Source organism: Eumetopias jubatus, unplaced genomic scaffold, assembly GCF_037043125.1.
Source record: "Eumetopias jubatus isolate StellerSeaLion01/CBP00866 unplaced genomic scaffold, mEumJub1_p1.0 scaffold_1, whole genome shotgun sequence".
In the NCBI taxonomy this organism is placed as follows: domain Eukaryota; kingdom Metazoa; phylum Chordata; class Mammalia; order Carnivora; family Otariidae; genus Eumetopias; species Eumetopias jubatus.
This window is the reverse complement of record NW_028274807.1, coordinates 186,493,894-186,518,942: the sequence shown is the minus strand read 5'-3', so window position 1 is coordinate 186,518,942 and position 25,049 is coordinate 186,493,894. Positions and strand designations below refer to the sequence as shown.

General features: G+C 46.7%; 1 protein-coding gene across 2 annotated transcripts in view; it reads right to left on the bottom strand.

The window, feature by feature from the left end:
• PRICKLE2 (prickle planar cell polarity protein 2) overlaps nt 1-25,049 on the bottom strand; it is a 309,331-nt gene that overhangs the window by 35,554 nt on the left and 248,728 nt on the right. For both annotated transcript variants that reach the window (XM_028110449.2, XM_088027678.1), the window contains exons 4-7: nt 15,748-15,861; nt 12,545-12,682; nt 8,593-8,796; nt 5,269-5,455 (exon numbers count right to left, since the gene is read on the bottom strand). In XM_028110449.2, coding sequence (XP_027966250.1) covers nt 5,269-5,455; nt 8,593-8,796; nt 12,545-12,682; nt 15,748-15,861 — 643 coding nt within the window. The remainder of the gene's footprint in view (nt 1-5,268; nt 5,456-8,592; nt 8,797-12,544; nt 12,683-15,747; nt 15,862-25,049) is intronic.

Sequence of the window (25,049 nt, the reverse complement as noted above, 5' to 3'; positions counted from 1 at the left end):
CCTTGTTGTACCAGTCAGCTGCTTCTTAACTCATTTGCTCTGAGCAGAGAAAAAACTAGATCAACGTGGCCTGTCCCTGAATCCTTCTGCCTGGAATAGATTCTCCCAGACAAAATTATAATAATGCTACTAACACATGATATAAAACTGCTTTAAATGCTTTGCATATAGGTGAAGTCACTTAACCCCGCCACTGTATGACGTAGGTTTCTAATATTATTTCCATTTCTCAGATGGGAAAACAGAGGTACAGGAGGGTTAAATAACTTGCCTCACTCAATACAACCAGGAATCACAGGTGAGATCTGTACCCGGAAGTCTTGCTCCTAACCGAGACACTGACACTTTCTCTTTCACTCTCCTTGGGCGTCTGCTCAAATGCCAACTCCTTGGAGAAGTCTTCCTGCACACCTGGTAGCATGCTCTCCACTATTCTTCACCCTGACCTGCTATGGTTTTCTTCACAGCATGAACACTGTTTGACAATGCACCACCACACATGTGCATCTGCTTATTAATTCTCTCCCCTGCCAGAAGTAAAGCTCTAGGACAACAGAGTCATTAATTTTCTGTGGCATGTCCAGGAACATGGCCTGATGCATCAGAGGGGCTCTTTATATGTTGAATGGATGACCTGAATCCCTTACCAGCACAGGCCATTCAGATGAAGAAATCACTTTAACAGTTTAGTGGAAAAGAAAAAAGTGGATTTCAACACTTGGTAAGGAAAAACTCGGGTGTGGTTCATCAAAGACATCCTCCACAAGCACGCACACCCTTTGCTTAATGTCATCAGGAAAGGAAGAAACACATTTCCTCCCCAAGCAAGGGCTGTCCCTGGTTTGCATAATCTTGTTACATACCTGCCCTGCAGGAACCTCCCAGGGGCCCAAGTGCTCTTGCTTCTCAGCATCTCTTCTGCCCCCTGCTGGTTCTAGGACTTAATCTCCCTGTGGGACACCACCTTTTTGGTGTTTTAAAAATACTTTAATTATTCGACAGAGAGAGAGAGAGCACACAAGTAGGCAGAGTGGCAGGCCAGAGAGAGAGAGAGCACACAAGTAGGCAGAGTGGCAGGCCGGGGGAGAGGGAGAAGCAGGCTCTCGCTGAGCGGGGAGCCCCATGCGGGGCTCGATCCCAGAACCCTGGGATCATGACCTGAGCCGAAGGCAGCCGCTTAACCGACTGAGCCACCCAGGCGCCCCTAGGGACACCACCTTCTTGCCACCCTTGGGCCATGAGCTTTGGGCAGGGCTAAAGCCATGCCTGGACCTACTACTGGCTAGTAAAAAAACTGTATCTCCCACCCTAGTGGCTGCTTCAGACGTGGGTGCAAGACCTGCACTAGTCCAATGGGAGAGTCACCTGGGACTGTCACTAAGATAGTGACGTAGGGAGGTTCTCTTGACAGCAGCTGCTAAGCTGGCAGGATGGAAGTCTGAGTGCACTGGGGAGAGCCTGTGGGCTATGCAGTCTCATGCAAGTGCTGCAGAATGGAAGGGGACCTTTGCAAGACTCCTGATTTCTGATAATAAAAATCTTTGCAGAAATGTAGTACTAGTGTGAACCTCCACCTTTAGCAGGAGCAGTCCTGAGCCTGGATCTTCCAGGAATCACTCTGAGAGCCCTGTCTGGAGAGGTGGTAAATAAGAAACCGGAGAACGATCTCTAAAGGGAAAGGCAAGAACAAAGGGCAAAAGGCAAAGCAGCTGTCCCGGCCTCCTGTGCTCTCGGCCGCCTACCTTTAGGTCCCTGGAGCCCAGGGAGAGGGAGAGAAGCACAAGGCACTTCCTCTCCTACGAGCTCCGCCCCAAACTAAGGGGTCTCTGTTTCTTTGGGAGTCTGGCCCTAGGGACTAAGAGGGGAGTTTTAGAGGGACGGAAGCTGCCACAAAGGCAAAGCGAAGGCAAAGCGAAGGCAAAGCGGTCACCGTGGAAATGCACTCCCTGTCAACAGGGCATTCCTGGGAGGAGTGGGAGCTGGCGGGGCAGGGCTAGGGACGGGACCCACAGCTGCAGCTCCATCCACACTTGGTCCCCAGGCTCCCAGCAGGAAGCAGGGCAGCAGTGTGGGAGGCCGAACTCTGGAGTCCTGCACAGTGGGGCTTCAGGAGTCAGTGAGGAGGAGTCAGATGAAGGGAGCTTTGCATCCCAGCTGCATCCCATTCCAGCATTTTTATTTTTCTCTCTTTCCTTCCTGTAAAGGGTAAGAGGGAGTCTACATAACTAACTTCTCTTCACCCTTCTATTCTCCATCAGTTGTGATGGAGCTGCTGAAGCCCATCTGCTGAGGTTCCAATCCCAGCTCTGCGGCTGTGTGACCCTAAGCAAGTGGCTTCATCTCTCTGTGCCTCAGTCCCCTCTGCAGTAAAACAGGGATAATAACAGTTCTGACTTCACAGGGTTGTTGTGAGTTAATGTGCAGAGAGTGCCTAGACCTGTATCTGCTAACTACTCTCACTGCTCTTCTTCTCCTAGTTTCGTTACGCCTTGATTGCCCATCTCCCTCTCTGCTCTGAGGGCCACTGCCTGGATGCAGTCCAAGAGCGAGCTCTGGGGCTGGCTCCGTCTTCCCTGCCCTCCCCTGAAGAGGGCTGTGCTCACCCCCGGCTGCCCCACATCCCAGGCAGCCGCAGGCTCACCCGCTCCCTGTCAGAGGCACGCAGGAAGCCCGGTTCCCGTACTTGTCCTTCCCCAGCTGCCTCTCCGAGCTTCTGCAAGGACGCATGCTCTGATGTGGCAGCAGGGGCCCAGTTCTGGGGACGGGGCCTTGCAGAAGGCTGGGCTGGGGGTCGGGTGAGCAGAGGGGAGGCGGGTGACAAAACGGCCCAGCAGGCAGTGCAGTGTGGTCCCTGATCAACATCCCTGATGTCAGATGGTCCTCTGAACTGGTCCTGAACTCGAAACATCTGGAAAAGGGCTCTGCTGTTCCACATCTAAGCGTTCCTTTTTAATTCCCCCCTCTGAGCCCTGTAAGCCCTTCTTGGAGGGCGTGTGTGTGTCGAGTGCTGCTCTAGCCTCGGTCTGTTTACAGGACTGTCTACTCTGCTGTGCGCAGGCAAAAGCACCGTTGCCCTAGCGACGGCTGCCTGATGCAGGGTCCGCTCTGAGTGGCTGTATAAATACGGAATATTTGTATAATAGGGTCAGAGCAAAGCACCAGGAGATGGTGGTATGCAGGACAGACAGAGCATACCCTTTCACCATTGCAGGAAAATGAGGTTTTTACAGAAAAGTAGGGGAAGGGGAAAAAAAAAAAATCAGGGACCACATTTTAACTGCAGCAGTGATAATACTGCAGGCCACAGAGGTCCCCCTCTCTGGTAAAACGCTGATGCCTTTTTCTGGATTTAACAGGGAGGAGAAGGCAGTGCCTGTCAAAGTCCTGAAATAGCTAGAAGGAGAGAGAAAGAGAATAAAACAGAGGGGGCTTCTGAGGTGGACCTGCTGTGGTGACAGACAGATTTTCTCTCTTCCAAGTTGCTGAGCAAACATTCTAAGTGGCAGTTTCTGGAGAGGCTTTTAAGCCCCAATGGAAAAGGACAGAAGAAACAGCAACACTTGCGAGAAGTAGGTGTCCTGGCGGCAGGTGAGCTGTCCGTACCCTCGCCGCCTACTGGCAGACCCAGAATCCACGAACAGCAGAGCTGGCTCTGAAAGCTGCACCATCTTCCCCCCGACACAGCCCACCCTGTCCCTCCTCATGTGGCCAGCCACCTGTCCAAATCGAGGTCCCCATTTCCTAATTCTTAGCATCGAAGCAAGTCTGTTTCCCTGTTTTGATCTTGTGAGAAATGAAAACTGGTGGGTCCCTGGTTGAGGCATCAGGCCATGAGAGGGGGAGGCCAGTCAGGGGTTAGGGGAAGGTGGATGGGCACATCACCCAGGCCCTCCAGCAGGGAATACCGCTGGATAATACTGCTGCATAGCAATGCTGAACCCCAGGCCCGGCAGGGACTCCAGCTCCGAAAGGCGTCATGAAAGCAGATCTGAGTCTGCGGGGACAGACTGCCCAACAACAAAGGACCACTGAGCACACAGTAAGTGCCTTGTCTGCAAAGCTGTGATTTTTTTACCAGCTCCCAAAGCTCTCCAAAGTACTAGGCTAGGTTTTTATTTGAATAAAAGATCATTTCTGACGAAGCAGGGAGACAAAGTCACTTCTTTTGGTTCCTGACAAAATCCTTGACATGGGGCAAAATGGGCTCCCATTTTGGGGTGATCATCTCCACATCTCCCCACTAGAGGTAAGAAGCTGGCAGCTTCTGAGCAGATTTCTTGGACGTGCACAAGCCACAGGAAGAGCAGGCTGCTGGTCTCCCAGACATTCATCCCCTGCTAGCTCTTTCTTTTCCTCTTTAAAGGGTGGCTCATTCTGAAGGTGCCAGAACAGGCGAGCTGAATGAAGAAGCCACAGATGCAGCATGATCTGGAAGAGTGCTGAGGGTTGAACAAATCGGTTATTTGCGAAGGGAAAATGATTTCCACCATCTCAGATCTGCTGCATCTTTGGGGAGTTTATAGCTTATAAGCTACTTCAGGTTCTCTTGCTTTGTATTTGGCTGGGTCAGCTTTTGCTGAATTTTTTTTTTTTTTTTAAAGACATGCTTGCCAGAAACCATTTGGTTTTCTTGACTACCCCTTCCTACCAAGAGGACTATCCCGGTTCCACCCTCTGTGGATCCTCAAGTTTTCCAAGGAGGCTGTGGAAGACATCTGTTTACATTTTCCCTCAGAGTTTCCTTCTGGGACCTCTCCCCCTCCCCTTGGTAGTGGGGCTGTACATCCCATAACCCCATCTCAGGGGTGGGCCTATGACTCAGGCAGGCCAACCGAAATACCCTCTTGTCTTGTTTCCAGGGTGGCACACGTGACCAAACCAGGGATGGTAAGGTTCCTATTTGGAGGAACTGATGTGGATACTAGAACAGACGTGGCCTCACTCCTTTTGAGAATGCAAGTGCTAAGATTATGTATAACTGGGGAGTCCTCTTAGCCAGCATGTGAAGGCAGCTTGCTTTTTACCGATGCCAACAGAGGGCAAGCAGTGCTGAGACACGAAGGATAGAAAACCCTCCAGACTTTGAACCCTTGAGCCATCCCTACCTGAAGCAAGCACACCCTTGACCTTTCCAGTAAAGTGAGCCAAGAAAGTCCCTTTTTTCGCTTAAGCCAGGATGAGCTGAGAGCTAAAGGGCTTCTAACTACACCAGATGCCAAGGAGACCCAGTCATAGTAGGACTGAGCTGAGTACCAAGTGTTGCCTCACCTATGTGTTGGGCACAGGTGTCGCAATATTCTGCATACAAGGACTCAAAGCAGCGGCAACAGTAGGGCCTTCCCTCCTTCATGATGTAGCGCTGGCCGCCGAGCACCGTCTCGCACTCGAAGCAGCAAAAGTGTTTCATGTGCCAGTGCCGTCCCTCAGCTTCTGTGCATTCGTCCGCAAAGATGATCTAGAGATAGGGAAGCCAAAGGATCAGTGGTTAAGACCCAGCCAGGAGAATGCACTTTACCGGAGAAGAGCTATGGTGACCCCAAATTAGAAGGATGGGAAAACAGGTCTTTCCCACAAATTACCCAATAAAAAAATCTATCTGTATTTGAATATTCTATATTGATATCAGTTAGCATACTGGGATTTGCCTAGAGCACAATTAACCACAGTTTTTGGCCTGCCCAGATATTAATTGAACCACATTTTAATAAGAGAAATAAAGGTCTACCCTGAAGAATATAAAGCAAGACCAGACACTGATGGTTCGTGGGCACTTTGAACAACAAATACGTGTCTTATTTGGCTGATGCAACATCTTTCTATGTCATTTTAACACCTAGACTCCTGGTTTCTTTGTTGAAAACACAGTATTTGAGAAGGAGGACTGCTAGATGAGTGGTGAGTTCTCCAGTTCGGTCATATTTTTCACCACTCACTGCTGTCTTAAAATGAGTCACCTTCGTGTACAAAACCTGCCTTGCCCACAGAAGCATTTGTGTTTTGACCTCTAATACAGACTTTTTTTAAAATTTCAAAGCACAGACTTTAAAGCTGACTACAAACCACAGTAATCAGGGCGGTGTGGTACTGGTATAAAAACAGACGTATAGATCAATAGAAGAGAATGGAAAGTCCAGAAACAAACCCAAACAGTTATGGCCAATTGATTATCCACAAAGATGCCAAGGACATTCAATGGGGAAAGAATGGTCTTTTCAACAAATGTGGCTGGGACAGCTGGATAACCACATGCAAAAGAATGAATCTGAGCCGTATACAAAAATTCATTCAAAAGAGATCAGAGACCAAAGGAGCTACATACTATAAAATGCTTAAAAGAAAACACAAGTGTAAATTTTCAGGACCTGGATTAGGCAATGGTTTCGTAGCTAGGACATTGCAAGTGTAAACAACAAAAGGAAAAAAAAAAAACCAGATAAATTGGACTTCATCGGAATTAAACACTTCTGTGCTTTAAAGGACATCAAGAAAGTGAAAATGTAACCACAAAATGGGAGAAAATTGGTGCAAAGCATGTATCTGATAAGGAACTAGTATCCAGAATATACAAGCAACTCCACAATAAAAAGAAAAATCACTCAATTTAAACAAACAAACAAAAAAAACAGGCAGAGGATTTGAATATACAGTTCTCCAAAGAAGAAGATAGACAAATAGCCAATAAACACATGGAAAGATGCTCAACATCATTACCCATTAAGGACAGACGTATCAAAACCATAATGTGATATCATTTGCACCCACTAAGATGACTAATGAAAAGTAGTGTTGAGGATGTAGAGAAACTAGAACCTCCTTCACTGAGAGTGGGAATGTAAAATGCCATAGCTTCTCTGAAAGAAAGTCTGCATTCCCTCAAAAACTTGGACACAGAATTACCCTGTGACCCAGCAATTCCACTCCCACTTATATACTCAAGAAAACGGAAAAATACATGTCCCCACAAAATCCTGCATATGAATGTTCATAGCAGCATTGATCATAATACTCAAAAAGTGGAAAGAGCTTAAATGTCCATCAACTGACAAATGGCTCTACCTAACATGACCTATACACACGAACTGAGTATTATTCAGCCTTGGGAAGGAATAATGTGCCGAAAAGCTACAGCGCGGATTCACCCTGAAAACATTACACCAGGTGAAAGACCACGTTCACAAAAGATCACACACTGATTCCATTTATGTGAAATGTCCAGAATATGTAAATGCATAGAAACAGAGAATAGATTAGTGGCTGCCAGGGGCAGGGGGAGGGGGAGAAGGGAAGGGACTGCTAATAGATACGAAGTTTCTTTTTTGGGTGATGAAAATGTCCGGGATTAGACAGCAGGGAGAGTTGCACAACTTTATGAATATACTAAAACCCACCAAACTGGACACCCGAGAAGGGTGAACCTTATGCTAGGTGAATTACATCTCAATAAACAAAAATTTCAAAAACCTCAATCATCATATTCTATTTGCCATTAGATAACAATAAAGTATTAGGAGCACTAATTTCCAGAAGTGGAAACTGAGGCATGAAGGTAAAGCGGCTGCCTGAATTCAGGTGGAACTGAATTCAGTTTCCCAAATACCCACCTAGAGGGTCTGTCCAGAACATCACCATCAGCATTAGAAACCAAATTAGTTAAGGCTGGTCAGCTTCCTCCTAGGAAAAGTGAACCCCTCCTAGGCAGGCAGGAGTGGGCTGTGGCTGAAAAGGGCAGTGGTGCTTGCAGAAGCTCACACTGCTGTTTGCAGGGTGGGATGGAACCAGAAATCCACTCTGTGCAGGAGGAAACCCCTATCCAAGATCTTTCCCAAATTAGTCCCATAAAACTGGTCATGTTTAGAATATTCTCTTTTCTCCTCCCAACTTTTTTAAAAAACTTTTTATAGAAATATAAGCTCCAAACTTTTGAAGCCAAAGCAGATTTTCTCTTCTTGCAGTTTACAGGTCAGATTTGGGTGTGCCTGTGGTGGGAGAAAACACCAGGCACAGGCTTGGTGTTCTAGTCCGCTTTCTGACCTGGGGTAGCCAATTCAAGTACCTCTCAGAGCGTGGGACAAGACTCTCCTAAGGGAGTATGCACCTGCCTCCTGAATCCCCATCAGAACTTTTGTCAGTTACAGGGAAACGAAATAGTGCCACCAAATGTCTCTCTTCTCAAACCAACATGTCCCACTGAAGCTCAGGAATCCCAACTCTTTTAAGACTTAAGTGCCACAGCATTACTAATGATTACTCCCCGGGACCCAGGCTGAAATCGAAAACTGCACAATGCTTCTCTGAGAGTTCGGGACTGCCCTAGTGCCGGTGACTCTCAGCTACAGAAACTGCCTTCCGACCTGGATGCCCAGGAGATGGCGACCTGCTAGCAAGCGGGGAGGGGTGGGGCTTCTCCTGCGAGGCGTAATGCAAGAAAGTGGAGCGGCCTCTGGTTTTCTTCTGTGCAGAAGAGCACAGGACAAAGTATGGCCTATGGCCAGACGGAGGGGCGATGGGCGGGGCGGACGGAGGGGCGATGGGCGGGGCCTCCCCCCCCCCCCCCCCCCCCCGCCACGCCGGGGCAGGGCAGCATGCTCTGACCTCGTCACAGGCTGCGCAGCGCGGCTTCAGGCACTCGGCGTGGTGCCGGCCACAGTATATCTTCCCATCTTGGTAAAAGTAGATCAGATCCACCAGCAGCTCGTTGCAGACGGTGCAGATGAAGCACGGCGGGTGCCAGCAAACGCCGTGGCCCGCACGGGACGCAAACACGGCGATGTCCCCGCCGTTAATCTGGCCTCCGCACTGCGAGGCAAACAGACACGTCAGAACAAACACCAGCCAGTCTCTGTCTGTCGGGGGGAGGGGGGGGCCCCCGAGCCGAGCCGACCGGATAAAAGCCCACCACTCCCACCAAGGGTGGGTGGCTGTGCACTTGTTTTCAAGCTAGTCACTGTGCTACCTGCTTTACATACACAGCAGGGCGGGTTTTGCTTGCCTGCCCTCCCACTCTTCCTTCCAAGGAAGACAAAGCTAAAGTCACTGAGGAAATCAGGACTCACAAGGTGGGAAAGACAGAAAAGCTCCTTTGGCAGAAGCTCTACAGGCAGGGGGCAAGCTGACCCGTGGTGAAGGTGTCCGTATCTTCTAGAAGCTCCCAACTCCATCCGGAGGCACAGCTGAGTGTAACACCACAAGGAGAAGGGGGTGGGAGGGGTGCATTAGGGGCGCTGTACCATGGGAGAGGGAGGGGCACCTGGGTGGCTCAGTCGGTTAAGCGTCTGCTTTTGGCTCAGGTCATGATCCCAGGGTCCTGGGATTGACTTCCACGTCCGGCGGAGAGCCTGCTTCTCCCTCTCCCTGTGCCTGCTACTCCCCCTGCTTGTGTTCCCTCTCTCTCTGTTAAATAAATAGGATAAAATCTTTAAAAAAAAAAAAAAAAGATAGGAGAGGGAGTGGGTTCATAAAAGTACTTTAATGATTTCTCCAAAGCCTTTCAGGCATGTTTTCAGTCTGCTTTCTCTAACATCTTTTTACCTAGTCTTGACTGAAAAGGTACCACTTCTAAGGCCACACCATGGAAAGGGCTTCTCTCCCCCTTTCCTATCTTCTCACTCATGTTCCAAAGTTCCTTTCTCAATGCAGAAAGAACAAGGCAGCATCTCTGATAACCTATGTTATGGCTGAGGCTGGGCCTCTGAGGGAGGAGTAAAGTGCGAGGGTGGTGGGTCCTGGGAAAGGCTCTCTGCTGACCGTGGCATTGGCCATGAGGTTCACAGGCTGAGGATCTAGTTCCATGGCCCTAAGTGAGTGGCTGGCTCTGGGGACAATGTCTAAAGAGTAGAAAAGATACCTCTAAACCTTTCCCACACCATGGCCATCATACGGGATTAAACGTTTCATAGGAAATGAAATAAAGGTCTCATGGAACAGTCTCTGGGAGCTCATTAAGGTAGTGACCAGACAAAAGAAAAATACTGTTGCAGAAAGTAGTATCCTTGCCTTTTGTAACATGAGTAGACCTGGGATAGACACAGTGATAAACAGATAAACGGAAGCACATTAAAGATTTCAAGGGTTTATTTGAGCAAATACAGATTTAAATTGGGCAGCACCCAACAGAAGGTGGTTAGGAGGGCTCCACCTACCTGGAGGGATGCAAAGCAAGGAAATTAATTGACTGGCTGTAGCTTAAGTGGTTGCCTTAATTTGAGAAAGCCTAGCTGCCTATTGGCAATTGGCTGGTCTTAAGTGTCATTTTCTCAATACTAAGACACTGCCCTTGGCTTAGGTTTTGGTTTGCTCACATAGGTTATAAAGCTGTCAGAGACATCTCAGCGTAATGGCCTCCTTGTTCAATTGCTTTAACAGTACGGAATCCTAGGCAATCCTCACCTTAATTCCATGATGTAGGCATTTGTCACCTCCATTTTGCAGATGACAAAATGGAGGAAAAGTAACATGGTCAAGGTCATCTGGCAGAAACATGAGTCAAACTTCTCTGCCTCCGTGCTTCTGTCACTATTCTACACAACTTTTGACACCCGCTCATGAAATGTCCAACCTTCCTTTTTCCTTAAAAGAGTGCAGGTGGGCTGGTTCCAGGAGACGGATCTCAGGGGGACAGAATTCCTGACGCGAGGACACCAAATCTCACATCTTTTCTTTTTATTTTTTAAACTGTTGTTAGCATTTTTGAAAGTATTTACTTACTTATTTTAGAGAGAGAGAGGGGTGGTGGAGTAGGGACAGATGCAAAGGGAGAGAGAAACTCAAGCAGGTTCCGCACTGAGCAGGGAGCCCAGTGCAGGGCTCGATCTCCCTACCCTGATATCACGTCTGAGCTGAAACCAAGAAGTGGACACTTAACCGACTGAGCCACCCAGATGCCGTTTTTTTTAAAGGATTTATTTATTTATTTTGAGAGAGAGAGAGAGTGTGGGCGGATGAGGGACAGAGGCAGAGGGAGAGACAATCCTCAAGCAGAATCCCACTGAGTGTAGAGCCTGATGCAGGGCTCAGTCCCAAGACCCCAAGATCCTGACCTGGGCTGAAATCAAGAATCAGTTGCCCAACCAACTGTGACACCCAGGTGCCCCCCTCCTTTTTTCTTTTCCTGAATCTCACATCTTAACCACTGACCACCTGCATCTCAAGAGTGAGTATCAAGGGTGAAGATTCCACTGCCCAATCTCTGGTCCTGTGGTTCCCCTATGAAGTAGCATCTCCATTCCACCCACCTGAACCTTCTCACCCCATGCCTTTGAAATCTCAAAAAAGGGCCACCAAATGGCACCCACTCTCCTCAGGTAGTATCTCGATTTCTCCTCACTGAGCCAGTTCATGCATCTTCAGCACCTGAATGGTTTCCTCAAGAGCTTAAGGAACTGGAGGAGGCTTTTCAAAGAGCAGCACAGCCAAGAGCAGTGCCAAAAATGATGATCAGCACCAGAAGGCTCTGTGGCTAAGAGGAGGGGCAGGGAGAACCCAGGCAGCCTGCATTTCCACCTTCCTTTCTTTAAAACCCTCTGCCACTGTGCCCTGAGCACTCTGCAGGAGAGTAGGAGGAAAAACAACCCCCAGACCCAACTCAGTGAGGCCCTGGGGAGAATGCAGGGTTGGGGGGGGCGCATGAATTTCACTAAAGAACCCTCAAACCCAAGGAGAAGACCCTTTACCACCCCTTTAAATGGTCCTGGGATGATCCCATGGTCCAGGCAAATTCCATTTTCTAAAGGACTCATTTTAAAACATAAATCCATCATGTCATTCCTGTGCTTAAATCCTTCAAATGGCTCCCCATCTCCTTCCAATGGCTTACACAACTGGCCCTCTATGAACTTGGACTTTACCTGCTACCTCTCTCCCTTCACTCCCTCTGCCGTGCGACAATGGCCAACATGCTGTTCCTTGAACACAACAAAAATGCTTCTGTCTCCAGCCTTTGAGCTGCCTGTTCCCTCCACCCTCTGCCATCTGCAGGACACACTCCCTCAGCTCCTGCAAGACTTTGCTCAGAGGCCACCTTCTTCTTTTTTAAAGATTTTCATTTATTTGTTTGAGAGAGAGAGCAAGTGAGAGAGAGCATGAGTTGGGGAGGGGCAGAGGGAGAGGGAGAAGCAGACTCCCTGCTGAGCAGGGACCACACCCCCAACTCCACCCCCTCCACCCTCCCGACACAGGGCTCGATCCCAGGACCCTGAGATCATGACCTGAGCTGAAGGCAGACGCTTAACCGACTGAGCCACCCAGTCATCCCCAGAGGCCACTATCTAAGTGGTGCCTTGCCCGGCTACTTTCCTGAAAATTGCAAGCTCCCCACACCTGCTGTATTTTTTCTTCTTTATTTTATTGTTTGTCTTTTTCCCCTAGAATGGACCTCCTTACAAGGGCAAAATCAAAAGCTTTCACATCTTTTGTTCACCGCTGTATCGCCAAGAGCTAGAACTGTGCCTAGCGCATGGTAGGCACTCTATGAAACGGCTGTTGCAGGAATGAATGCATGACAGGATACCAGCACAATTCCTCCCCGCTCCCTGGAATCCATGCTCACCTGTTCACAAATAGCTCCTGTCATCGTGACTGGGAAGGGCCTGACATTCCCTCGACCCAAGTTTTCACGTTTCCTCTGGTTGCTGAAGAGCTTCAGCTCCCTCTTCTCCTCCTCATCCAGGGAGTTGCAATATCGAACCTGGACAGACACAGAGAATGTCATGGAGGCCGTTGCCCTCGCTCCGTGGGATTTCTGAAGCCCATGTCCCAGAGTTTTCTCGATAAATGTGCTCCCACTCAGCTTTACAGCGCTGGCCTGCGCTGGCCCACCAGCGGGCTTGGGGCTGGTGGACGTGTCTCTACCTCAGATAAAAGAGCTCTCTAAAGGCGCCGAAGTCATGAGCAGAGCCCAAGTCATGAGCAGGCTCAAGGTTCTGTAACAGTCCCTCAGCCTTACTATCTGCTCCACTGCCCCACGAAGATCCACATCATGTCGGGGAGCTCTGGCGCTAGTCAAGATCTGGGACTTTTTCCTACTTTAAAAATGATGTGGATCTTCAAATGGATTGTGGGGTCCTGATAGGTTCACCTCCTTCTGTCCATGTGAGTGATCCTTGACACCAAAGGATGGCTCCAGGCCAGCGAGCCAGAACAGTGGTCAGAGGGCTCCCAGCTTCTGTTCTCCTGCCACATTTTGGGAAAACGGGGAGCCAAAGGCTTGAGGTGAAGGAGTGGGTCCAGAGATACGTGCCCTGCTTCACGGAAGTCCCTGCATGTTTATCTGTGTGCAGGAAGGAAAGGGTGGCCCACTGGGCTTTGGCTAATCCATCCACTTGCGTTAAGATATTTGCCTTCTTGATAAACACAGAAACTCATGGCCTTAAGGGACAGACACTATGGAAACTCAAATCCAGCATTTCCCGGTCTTTCCTATTAACACATACCGCGGGAATTCTGCCATAGTCTCCAACTATTATTAATACTGTTTTTAAAATGGTATCACTTTTTAAAACTTGAATATTTATTTAAAAAGAAAGTATATTATGATTATAAATTAAAAGTCAGCACCACCTACAAAAACCAGAAGGTGACCGTAAAACAAAACAATGTGAGAATGAAATCAGGTTGTTAGATTCTAGCTACTTCTGCTCAGGGGAGATCCTGAAATGGAGATTCTTTTTTTTTTTTTTTTTTTAAAGATTTTATTTATTTATTTGAGAGACAGAATGAGAGAGAGAGCACATGAGAAGGGGGAGGGTCAGAGGGGGAAGGTCAGAGGGAGAAGCAGGCTTGGGAGCCCGATGCAGGACTCAATCCAGGGACTCCAGGATCATGACCCGAGCTGAAGGCAGTCGCTTAACCAACTGAGCCACCCGGGTGTCCCTGAAACGGAGATTCTTAACACGATTACTTAAAAAGTGGAGACTGGTATGAGTTGGAGAGGTGTGAGAAAACTGCTAGCCCAAACCGAAATCCCACCCCCCGCCTCCTGGGGCTGATTCAACCACTCCATCCGGAGGAATGAAGCACAATTTAAAAGGGAGTGATTCTCTTATTATGTGGCTCACTTTCATTTACTGCCACGCCTCTGCACCACCCAAAGTCCTGTGTCTGTCAGGCTTTGGGAAACATGGACCTCATTCCATGTCCTGTCTTTCTTTGCAGTAACGGCGGAAAGGTTAGGCGAAATGCTCAGATGGTTTGTTATATGACACTTAGTGGGAAATCTTTGGAGCAGAACTGTTGCATCCTAACTGGAAAACCAGCTGCTTCGTCTGAGCAAAAGAGGGAAAGATCAGTTACTGACTTTAGAACCACTCTTTGTCCTCTAAAGGACCATGTTCAAGTGGGTGAAATCTGCCCACTGGGTCACTTGGAAGGAATTCTCTCCAACAGGAAGAAGGAATTTGAATGGTCTCTTTTCAAAAAACTACAGTTAACTGTAAACAGAATAAATCATTAAAAGCAGAGAACAGATCACCTTGCTCTATCAAGTAAAAAAGTGTTAAAAGAAAGCCGTCCTGTGGAAGTCCCCGTAAGCACCACCGCTGTGACCTGACTGGCCCAGAATGTATGGTTACACCACTGACATTTTATGGATGTGCTTTTAAAGAAAGGCACTCCCCTCCTGCTTGTAAAAACCCGCATTTTCACGTCCAAATTAGTTAACTGGGCATGGGGTTACAGTGCTTGTTCTCGCGTTTAAAGGAGAAAACATTGTTAGTATTTGTTTTATGAAGTCGGAAATGGGTGACAGGAAATCATGGCTCTCTTTCTAGGGACTTGCTTCAGTTTTTAAGCTTTTGCTTCACTTACGCAAATTTATTTTTGAGGCTGTTGAATTATCCCTTTTGATCTGAATATGGGAAGATAAAGAGTAAAATAGCACCTACTCAATTTCCCCAGAGATCTGGTTTGTGGGTGAGAGCAGTCGGTAGAGAGCTAGGGTCCAGCTTTTTAGAGGGCTTATTTCTCCCTTCAATTTTAAATTGTTTAAAATGCAATCAGTTAGGTGGACAATTCAATTCTAGAGGATAGCTATTTTTAAAAAACCAGATACTTAAAAATTAATTTCTAGTTTACAAACCTAAGCCCTTCAAGCAGGGTGATCTTTTAAAAATGTATTCATGGATTGCCCTTTATGAGCAATTTGACTTCAAAGTTAAGAAACGCCTAATTACTGTGTCTTCTATTGAGGTTCAGGAAAAGAAGGATAGCCTGCAAGCCATCCTAACACATGTTCAAATGGGGACCCTGCCAAGTTGGCCTTTCAAGGACAAAAACACAGACGTTCAGAGCTGCAAATCTGGATATGTGACTTCTATTGCAGCATAATGTGGAAAACTTGCACGCTTCTTTGACATGAAAATGCCAGAGAATCACATTTTTTGCAGGGCTTGACCTTGAACTGGCCCGGGGAATGGCAATCAGCTAAGGGACCCAGGCAACCGGCATATTCTTCTTCAACGAGGAAAACCTGGGCTTGAGCTTTTAACTTTTAGGGCTCCCTGGACACCCCAAAACGGCTAGTAGCGCCAGGCACAGAGGTGAATCCGGTCCATAATGAGATCTGCTTCTCGGTAACACTCCAGAAAGTGTCGGGCCGTTTCTTTTGGCTCTAATTAAGGAAGTTAAATCCTAAAATGAAGGGCCAGAGTTTGTCTTCGGAGACCTCACTGATCACAGCATTCTGATTATGAAGAGGGTAACGATTCACAGAAGCTTCTAAGACAAGTCTTCATAAGGCCCCCGCGAGCCCCTTACCTCATTGTCATGTGGCGGCAGCTGGTGTAGTAGCTGCTTGATTCGAAGTTTCTCTCCAGGACTGTTGACGTAAGGAACCTTCTCTTCTGGGAGACAGCTGTAGTACTGGTGAACCTGCAGGATGAAAGCACATGGGTCACTTGGCCATTCCCACTCCCCGGGAAGAGGATCCCAGCACACATTTGACTTCCTGTCCTTTCTACCCTTTGCAACTCAACAGCATCTGCGGTTCTCACTGCAAGCAGACAAATTCATCCTTGAAGAAAGAGTGGAGCGAGTCACCCGTATCTTGGGGCTTTCCCTCTCTTGAAAGGGAAAAATAAAGCCAGCAAACTTTCCCAGAAAAAGAGAATTCAGCAAATAGGTGGGGGAACCCAGAGGGTAGAGCTTCGTCGGCAGGCTCCCCCTCCGAGAGAGAGAGAGAGAGAGACAGAGAGACAGAGAGACAGAGAGACAGAGAGACAGAGAGACAGAGCAACTTTACCATTTTCTCTGTGAGTCTCCGGCATGCACCGTGCCTCCCTAGTCAAAGGGATGTGTCAGTGCCTGCCTCACCCTGGAGTCAGGGCCAGGCTCTGGCACTCGCTGAGCTGCCGGGTCCCTCAGCCTCCACCTACATTAAAAGCCCTCTAGGTTTGGAGCGCTTTATAAGGGCAGGTAGCAGTTCCCATTTGTCCGAAAAGAGAGTCACTACATCTAGGATACTGAGTATGTAATTAAAAAAATCGTCATTGACAGGAGTAGTTTTGCATATCCCAGAATGCTCCTGTTTATGGCTGTTAGGACATATTCTTGCACTTTCTGGGGCTCACTCAACTCTAACAAAGACTTGGGAAGGCATCTAATTTTGCCTGAGAAACGAAAACAGACATTCCACTATCCAGCTGTATGCAAAACTAGGGTCAGGAAAAACTGGCCAAAACAGAAGGTATGCTATTATACAGGAGAGGGGGGAAAAAAAAATCCCACAAGCTCAGATGACATCATGGAAAATTCTTTTCAACTATCTCTTACCATCATGACCAGCTCTTGCGAAACAAGGCATTCATTCAACAAGACACAGAAGACAGAAGACTTGAGGCTCTAAATTCATTATATTTGTTCCACTCCACAAACTTGGTCTAATTCCCTTGAGTTTAGGGAGCCCTGGACATGAATACATGTTTTGGGAAGGCTGGGGCAAAGAGCTACAAAAGCTCTGTTTACTTTGATCTCCAGAAACGAAATCATAACTTTTTTAAAAGGTGGGGGGAAGGAAAGGCTTTGCAATGACAAGGCCTTAAAAAAAAAATGCGAAAGCCACCTTTATTTTCGTAACACATGATTGTAACCATTCACCATCGTGTGCGTATTACTGTCTTAAGCAGAGCCCAAAAGCAACCATAAACAGACTGCTCAGACTAGCTGGCTTTCTCAAGACAGGGGTTTCCCTGCAACCCCTCCCTAGAGGCACCTGGCAGGGAGCCACGTCTTGGGATGCGAAGGAAGGGTTCTGGGTTTTGAAAGCAGCCCACAGGTTACCAGCCCTTTCTCTGAGAAGAAATGAAAGCCAGATCATGAGTTAGTTTGGGATGAGGAGCTGGCCATGGGCTCATCAGAGACCGCCACCCCACTTTATGCTCAGAGGAATCCGTGCATCATACACTGTAGCAGGTAAGTGCAGGCAGAAAGCAGAGGCCTGTGTCTTGGGGAATGGGCCTCACCCCCAAGTTGACAGACTGCTTCTAGCAAAGCCTTGCTGCAGCATCCCCCTTTGTCATTCCCACGCTAGTGACAGAACCTTAGGGACAGATGCTAATAGGAAAGGAAATCACTGGAGACACTTGACAGGGGAGTCCAATTTGAGTGCAATGGCTGTCTCCTGAATTGCCCTCAGGACTCACACACCCCTCTTTGCCACCCAGGGCATGGGCTTCCCTGAGAGCCCCTGTGACTTGGCACCCTGAGCCCAGCCTTCGCTGACACTGGCCAAGGCTGAGCCTGGCTGGAATCTTCCCTGCCTCTTTTGCAGCTTGGACCAGCTGTTCCTGAACCCCCATTCGCGGCTCTGTCACTTCCCATCTCTGTGTTCCTGAGTGAGTTCCAGAACCTCTCAGAATCCTCATCACAGGACTGTGGCAATCAAACGAGAGTGAAGGCGAAGCACTTGGCCCTCAATAACAATCAGTAGCACGAATACATAGCGGTGAGTCTATTACCCGGCCCGCAGGCTCCCAAGGGAACAATCCAGATTTTTCCTGGCCTCTCTTCCATTTTGAGAGGCAGAGCCACACTATCAGCTTGCAAAGTGAGACCAAACCTGGAGGCCCCCAACGACCTTAGTCTAAGAAAGAAGGCGGCGGGGGCAGGAGGGGGGAATGTTATTTAAGCTAGTTTGATTTCAGAGGGGAAAAAAAAGCAGATTCTCACAAAGATGTGGTGTTCTCTCGAGAAACCCAACAGAATCGTAGGGTCTCAGAAGGAAACGGCACCAGCTACTGGAAGGTGACTGGTAAGGGATTCTCATCTCTCTAGTTCCAGGGTCCTCTTATCTCTGCCCTAGTCTTCTTCCTCAGCAGATCTGTCCCTTAGCTTCTCAAAGTTTAAGGTTTCCCACAGCTCCTGAACTTACACAACCTCCTTTCATGGCCATTCTAGACTGACTCACTTGGCTCCGTTCCCAAGTCGCCAGAGAAGGACCCTGCCTACCCCATCTTGGGCAAGGTCCACACCTGCAGACTGGATCAGAGAAGTTCCATCCTGTTTTGAGACGTCAGGGCTCGGCAAAGTAGAGATGGCCATGACTGGAGACCTCCAGCGACCAGGAGCTTAATAAGTACCCTGGCAAGCTGAGTTCCATCTTAAAGACTTGGAACTCTTCTGGCTACTCTTTAAGAACATAGCTCTATCTTTCCTGGCTGGGCATCTTGTGTTGCCTTTTATAATTCAAGCCTACTGATCACAGCCGCAGAAAATACGTCCTTTCTACCAGCATCCAATAATTCCTTGAATACAGAATGTACTAAAAATAATTCCTCTCAGAAGGCAGTCAACAGTTTGGTGAATGACTTAAAAATTTACCTAGTGAAATACACCATTCTGAAACCAAATCAGCTAATATTAACTAACAACCTCCCAAACCGTCCCCATGTCACATGGTAGGTGATCCAGCTTGCTCGGAGGACACGGAATGAGTTGGTCCTTCACCACTTCCCTTGGTCCTTCCACCACTTGGCTTCTGTGTCTCCTCCTGGTGTTCAAGAGCTTGGGAACTCCAAGCTCTTCCTTAAGCAAAGAGGTGGGAAGGATGGAGAAGCTACCCTCTCGAGTTCCCAATCTGGGTCTGGCTCGACAGAATTGCTGCATGTTGTTTCCTTTGGCATCCTCCAAAATAAAACTACTGTGTAGCCCAAAACAAACACTGAGCAAACCAACGGTAAGGGGAAAGTATTTAGTGTACTTTCTGGCACTATGGAAATTAAATTTGGCACCACGCCTGAAAACCCTGCAGATCGCTCATTTTCATCCAACCATGCTTCTCTCATTAATTTTCACAAGCAAATAATCATATCCAATAGAATTTTGTCAATGATGACCATGACCAAGCAATACCTGCTATGGTGATCACTTATTCCTCCTGTGTATACTGAGTATCATTCTCCAAAAGGACTATGGAATGTGCTAGAAACTTGGTTCCATTTACTCATTACTCAGGTAGAGGTGCCCTGCGATACTGCACCCTGGGTTGAGCTGTACAAGGTACACTTCCCCCAAACAAAAGCATTTTGCACACAATCAACTGGCTCAGGAAAATGAGATAGCTGAAGGCCTTTATTTATGGTGTCACTCCCCACAGCGAGGTTTGGCAAGAGCTTCAGTCTGTGTCAGAGGGATTGTTAAGAGCTTTAGTCAGTGTGCAAATAAAATCTACAAAGCAAGGTCTCGCCCAGTTGGAAAGACTGGGTTTGTCAGAAGGAACTGCACATTTGACAGCATATCTGCCTGGACAGAGATGGGAAGGAGGGAGTCAAGTGACTCCCTGTTGGAGAGAAAAGTGTGCTAATTTAAAAAAAAAAAGTGCAAAGTGCTTCATTTAGAGCGGTGGTTCTCAAATTTTAGCTTGCATCAGAACCACATGGACGGCTTCTTAAAACACCTTTCTGATTCCACAGCCCTGGGGTGGGGCCCGATGATTCACGTTTGTACTGCCTTCTCGTGTGATGCCCCTGCTGGTGGTCCAGGGAGCACATTTTGAGAGCCTTAGAGTCATCCAGCTGTTTTCCCTCAACAGCCGATGCCTTGGGGGTGCCAGGTAAATGATGCTATTCCTACGTTCTCCCGGAGATCCAGGAGGCCCAGAGGAGGGGAGGGAACTTGTTGAATCTCACTTAATTTTGCAGGTATCTCTTGCCACACCTACATACATGCTTAAGAAGGGGGATTCCATCAGCTCTGGTAAGGATAAGCCATTCTAAGGGCAAAGTGCTCCTATTATTGGGTGGGACATTTTCCATATCAAAAGCATCCTGTGTTCTTAAGAGTGCGAACCCAACAAAGAAGTCAGACTTTCTTGGCTGATCTCAGATTCAATTGTCCTTCACCCTCTAAATGAAGGAAGGAATCAATGAATATATTTATTTACGGAGTGGCTCTTATGGCAGAGGTGTTTTTATATACGGTATCTCGTAAACCCTCCCCATGCCCTGGAGGCTGGCAGATTGTACTCATTAGACTGAGCATCACACAGCTAAAAAGGGGGAGAGCCATTTTTGGACTTGGCTCCTTTACCCTCCCCTTTGTTTTTCGTGGATTCTTGGCCTTCTTTATCAAGAAAAAGAGAGACTGGCAGATGGATGGAAAAAACTAAAAAACTAGATATAGTAGATTCCCAATATGTATGACTGACCACATACATGATGAACACGTTTTCCTTTGGCGTGCTCCATAAAATGACCCAAATGAACTGGCAGTATGTGAAATATGAGGTACTCCAAATGAAACGGTATTTCCACAACTCCATGGAATGATGGTATAAGGGAGTTGTGGCAGACATGGCTACCTACTTACATCCATTTTCCTTTTCTCCCTTAGTAAGAATACCAAAATCTTACTTGAAGCATCAATATGCCCACCTTAGAATAATATTTTTACATCTCCTTAGTAGCTATGAGTAGCCATGCAATTAAATTCTGGCCAATGACATATAGCATGTGACTGCTGGGAGGCTGAGCAGTTGGCAAAGGCCTTTTTTTTTTTCCCCATTCCCCCTTCTTACTGTTTCCTGTATGGAATGTAAAAAACAATAGCTGGAGCTCCAGCAGCCATCCTGTACCATGAAGTTCTTTATTGTACCATGGAACACCAAACCAGCTCTGGGTTGCCTATCTCCAAACTTCTTTTACCAATGAGAGAAAGAAATGATTTTTTTTTTTATTTACAGTTTTGGGTACTAGGAACTGAATGCCATTCCTAAATGATACAGCAGTGGTTCTCAAATGTTAGCACACTGCAGAATCATTTGAGGTCTTCATTAAACATTATCCCCATTTTCATTCTTCTGGGTCTGAAAAAAAAAAAAAAGCCCAGAATTCTATATTCTTAATAAACACCTCATACCACACGAGGAGAAACACTGGTTTAAGAAGGCAAACATGACTCCACAAGGTGAAGGTAAAAACTCCTGAAGTATAATCTCTGATGTGACACATTTGAAACGCTTTATAAAAGCCCATCTTAACCCAGAGACTAACTAGAAGATTAGACCTTTATTTCACACTCTCCCTCTCCTGCAGTTTGAGAAGCTTGGAATCTCAGTTAATCTACCTCAATTCAGGAAGGCATTATCTAGTGAGGTCTCAGAAGGCCAGTGCTACAGAGAAGGGAAAGATGCTGCCTGAATTTGTGGCACGTGGTGGTTTTTATGAAAAGTGCACACTAGTTCTGAAATGGAGACCTGGAGAACAATCGGGAAGCATTACAGTCATAAGCAAGTGGAGATGGGCTGATTTTAAGGGCCCATTTGTTCACTGTGCCCCCACTTGCCAGAATTTCATTACCCAAGCAAGAGGAGAAGAGTGGTATTAAGTGGCATCTAAGAGGTAAAACTGTACCAACTTTGGCTCCTTTCCTTTTCTCCTGAAGACCCACATTATAATTTTAATTGGTTTACTCAGGAAGTAATGTAGGAAATAACAGTCCAATACCTAATGCCTAAATAATGCCTCCATGGTGCTTTAACTCCCATAGGGTTAGGATCAAAAATCAGAAATAAAAGCTCATATGCAGTGTTTTCAAAGAAGAATATTTCAAAGGCTCCTTCCTTCCTTCCTTGCTTCCTTCCTTCTTTCCTTCCTTCTCTCTCTCTCTCTCTCTCTCTCTTTCTTTCTGGGACCCAATGTCTGATTCAACATTAAACCATGTCAGACATAGGTTCAAAACATACCCAGACTCCAGTCACCCTCCCCCACCCCTATAGGACTGTCCAGCCAGGACTAAGTGCTCATGGGAATTATTGCCACAGCTGCTTCTGGACCCTGGCTTTCACCTTTGTTCCCTGCAGCTGATTCTCTATTCAGCAAAAAGAACTACCCTATTTGAATATTAACCAGGTCATGTCACTGCTCTTCTCAAAGCCTTTCATGGCTTCCCATTCCCCTCTGATTCAAAGCCAAAGTCTTCACTATATGATCAAGATCATGCCTCCTTAACACTTGCCGGATCATATCGCTTACTATATTCCTGTGGCTCAGTTATGCTCCCAATGGCCTCCTTGCTATTCCTCCCACCTCAGGGCCTCTGTACTAGCCATTCTCTTGCCAGGCACATTCTTTTCCCCCGATATTTATGTGACTGCCCACCCTCACTTCCTCCAGTCTTTGCTCAAAGGTCATCTCATCAGAGAAGTCTTCTTCCTCAGAGACAACTACCCTAATAAATCCTTATCAGTGAGGACTACCCTAATAAATCAGCACCTTCATCACCTCTTACTCTTGAGATCAGTGCTTCTCAAATGGGGCTAATGTTGACCCCCAGGGGTTATTTAGGAATGTCTGGAGACATTTATGGTTGTCACAACTGGGGTGAGTGTGCGTGTATGTACAAACATGCATGTTATTTGCATATAGTGGGTTGAGGGCAGGGATGCTGCGAAATCTCCTACCAGGCAGAAAATAGCTTCCATAGTAAAGAATAACCTGGCTCAAAATGTCAATAGCATTGAAACTGGTAAACACTTACCCTGCTTTTCTGCAAAGAACTTACCACTTGCTGATGCATAATCTACTCATTCACTGTCTCTCTCTTCCCTCTAGAATGTGAATACCTGGGATTTGGTTGACTATCTACTCCCAGATGAGTGTCATATACTTAGCAGGTGCTCAACACATGTTTGCTGAGTGAATGCATGCTGTGTTCAAATCTCACCTTTCTGCCTCTCTGGTTTATGGAAAGATTTGGACAGATACACGGGGCAAGAGAATAGAGGTGAGATTTCCAGAGGAATCAGAGTAAAACTCACAGAGCTTCCCTTTCATCTCATCAAAGCACCTGCTTTGTCACTGAAGATTCCTGATGTGGGGGAATGGAGGAGCAGCTAGAAAGATGAATGGAGTAACTGACGAGGGACGATTTCTTTAAGAGGAAGGGGCAAAAACAACGCCCATTTGTATTTGAAGCTATAGAATTTCTTCCAAGTTGAGTCAACTTTGTTCAAACTACAGAAAATAATCACATTATGTCCTAAGTAGTTCCTGTAATCGCAAATCATGTGTTCTTATATGCCTCCTAGTTCCACATACTCACTCCTTCCAAACCTTTAAGTTTTTTAAATTTTTTATTGAGAATATTAGAATATTAAACTTCAATGTTTAGTTAGAAAATACTTTCCATTTAGTTTGGAGCATTACCTGGCAGTTATTGTATCCTGTCTTGAAGAAGAGGTCCCAGAAATGAAGGAAGTTGGAGTTTCAACACTTCCCCTTCAAACTACAATTACATAAAGACTCCCCTACCCCAATTTTACCAAAACACTCTTTGCAGAATGTCTACAATTTGCATACATGCCCTGCTAAAAATTCCTCAACAGTTGCTTACTTTTTTTTTTTGGTAACAGTTTCAATATTGCCTTTAGACAAAATATACACATACATATGTATGGAAAAAGCAGGATGGTAGTTTCCTATAGTGGTTAAGTGTTTGGACTCTGGAATCATATTGTTTGGGTCTGAATACCGGATTGAACACTTTCCATCTGTACATAGTTGGGCAAGTTACTCTGAATTTCTTATAAAGTCAATATCTTCATCTGTAAAATGGGGACAACAACATTCACCTTAAAGTACTGCCATGAGGATCAAATGGTATAATGCCACTAGTACAGAGGCAGGCATGCAGCGAAGGCTCTGGTTTTTAGCTTTGAAGCCATCGAATGCATAAGTCATAAATGTCTATGTCATGGACTGGATTGTGCCCACCTGTTCACATGCTGAAGCCCTAAACCCCAAAGTGATTGTATTTGGAGACAAAGCCTTTGAAGAGAGGATTACATTTAAATGAGGTCAGAAGGGTGGGGCTGTAATCAGAAAGAACTGACGTTCTTATAAGAAGAGGAGACACCTGGAGCATGCATGCACAGAGAAAGAGCCATGTGAAGACATACCCAGAGGGCAGTTGTCTGCAGGCAGGTCTTACCAGAAACCAACCCTGCCGGGACCTAGATCTTGGACTTCTTGCCTCCAGGACTGTGAAGGAATAAAATCTGCTGTTGACGCCACCCAGTCTGTGGTGTTCTATTATGGCAGCCTGAGCAGACCGGACAGGGCCGTCTCCTATATGCATGGAACAGTTCAAGTGCTTGTGGGGAAAGGACACGCATACAAATAAGAAATGATCTCCGGATGAAGGAGGTTATATTTCAGTACAGTATATAAGACAAGTACTCAAGTGACCATAATGCAAAGTTAAAATAATGCAAGAGCCATCCGAGGCAGACAAAAACACAAGTTTCAAAGAACAATAAATCAAATTCCTAAATTTGTACATTTGCCCATTTCCATGGTGGAAACAATCCCGCTGTGGATGATTTCTAGCTACTCATGTGACGTCATTGGATATGGGACTGGGAAGAGATGCAGAGTAGCATCCATTATATGGTATTGCCACCACATGGATATAACAGAAGAAATAAACCCAAGCGTACAGATAACAGTGAAACATAGGAAAGTAATTATGAAAGGATGAGTTCTGAGTACCTATCACCTTTGTTTTTAAGTTAAGTTTATATAATTAAGCTTTAAAAATGGCTGAATGAGCACTGGGTGTTATAT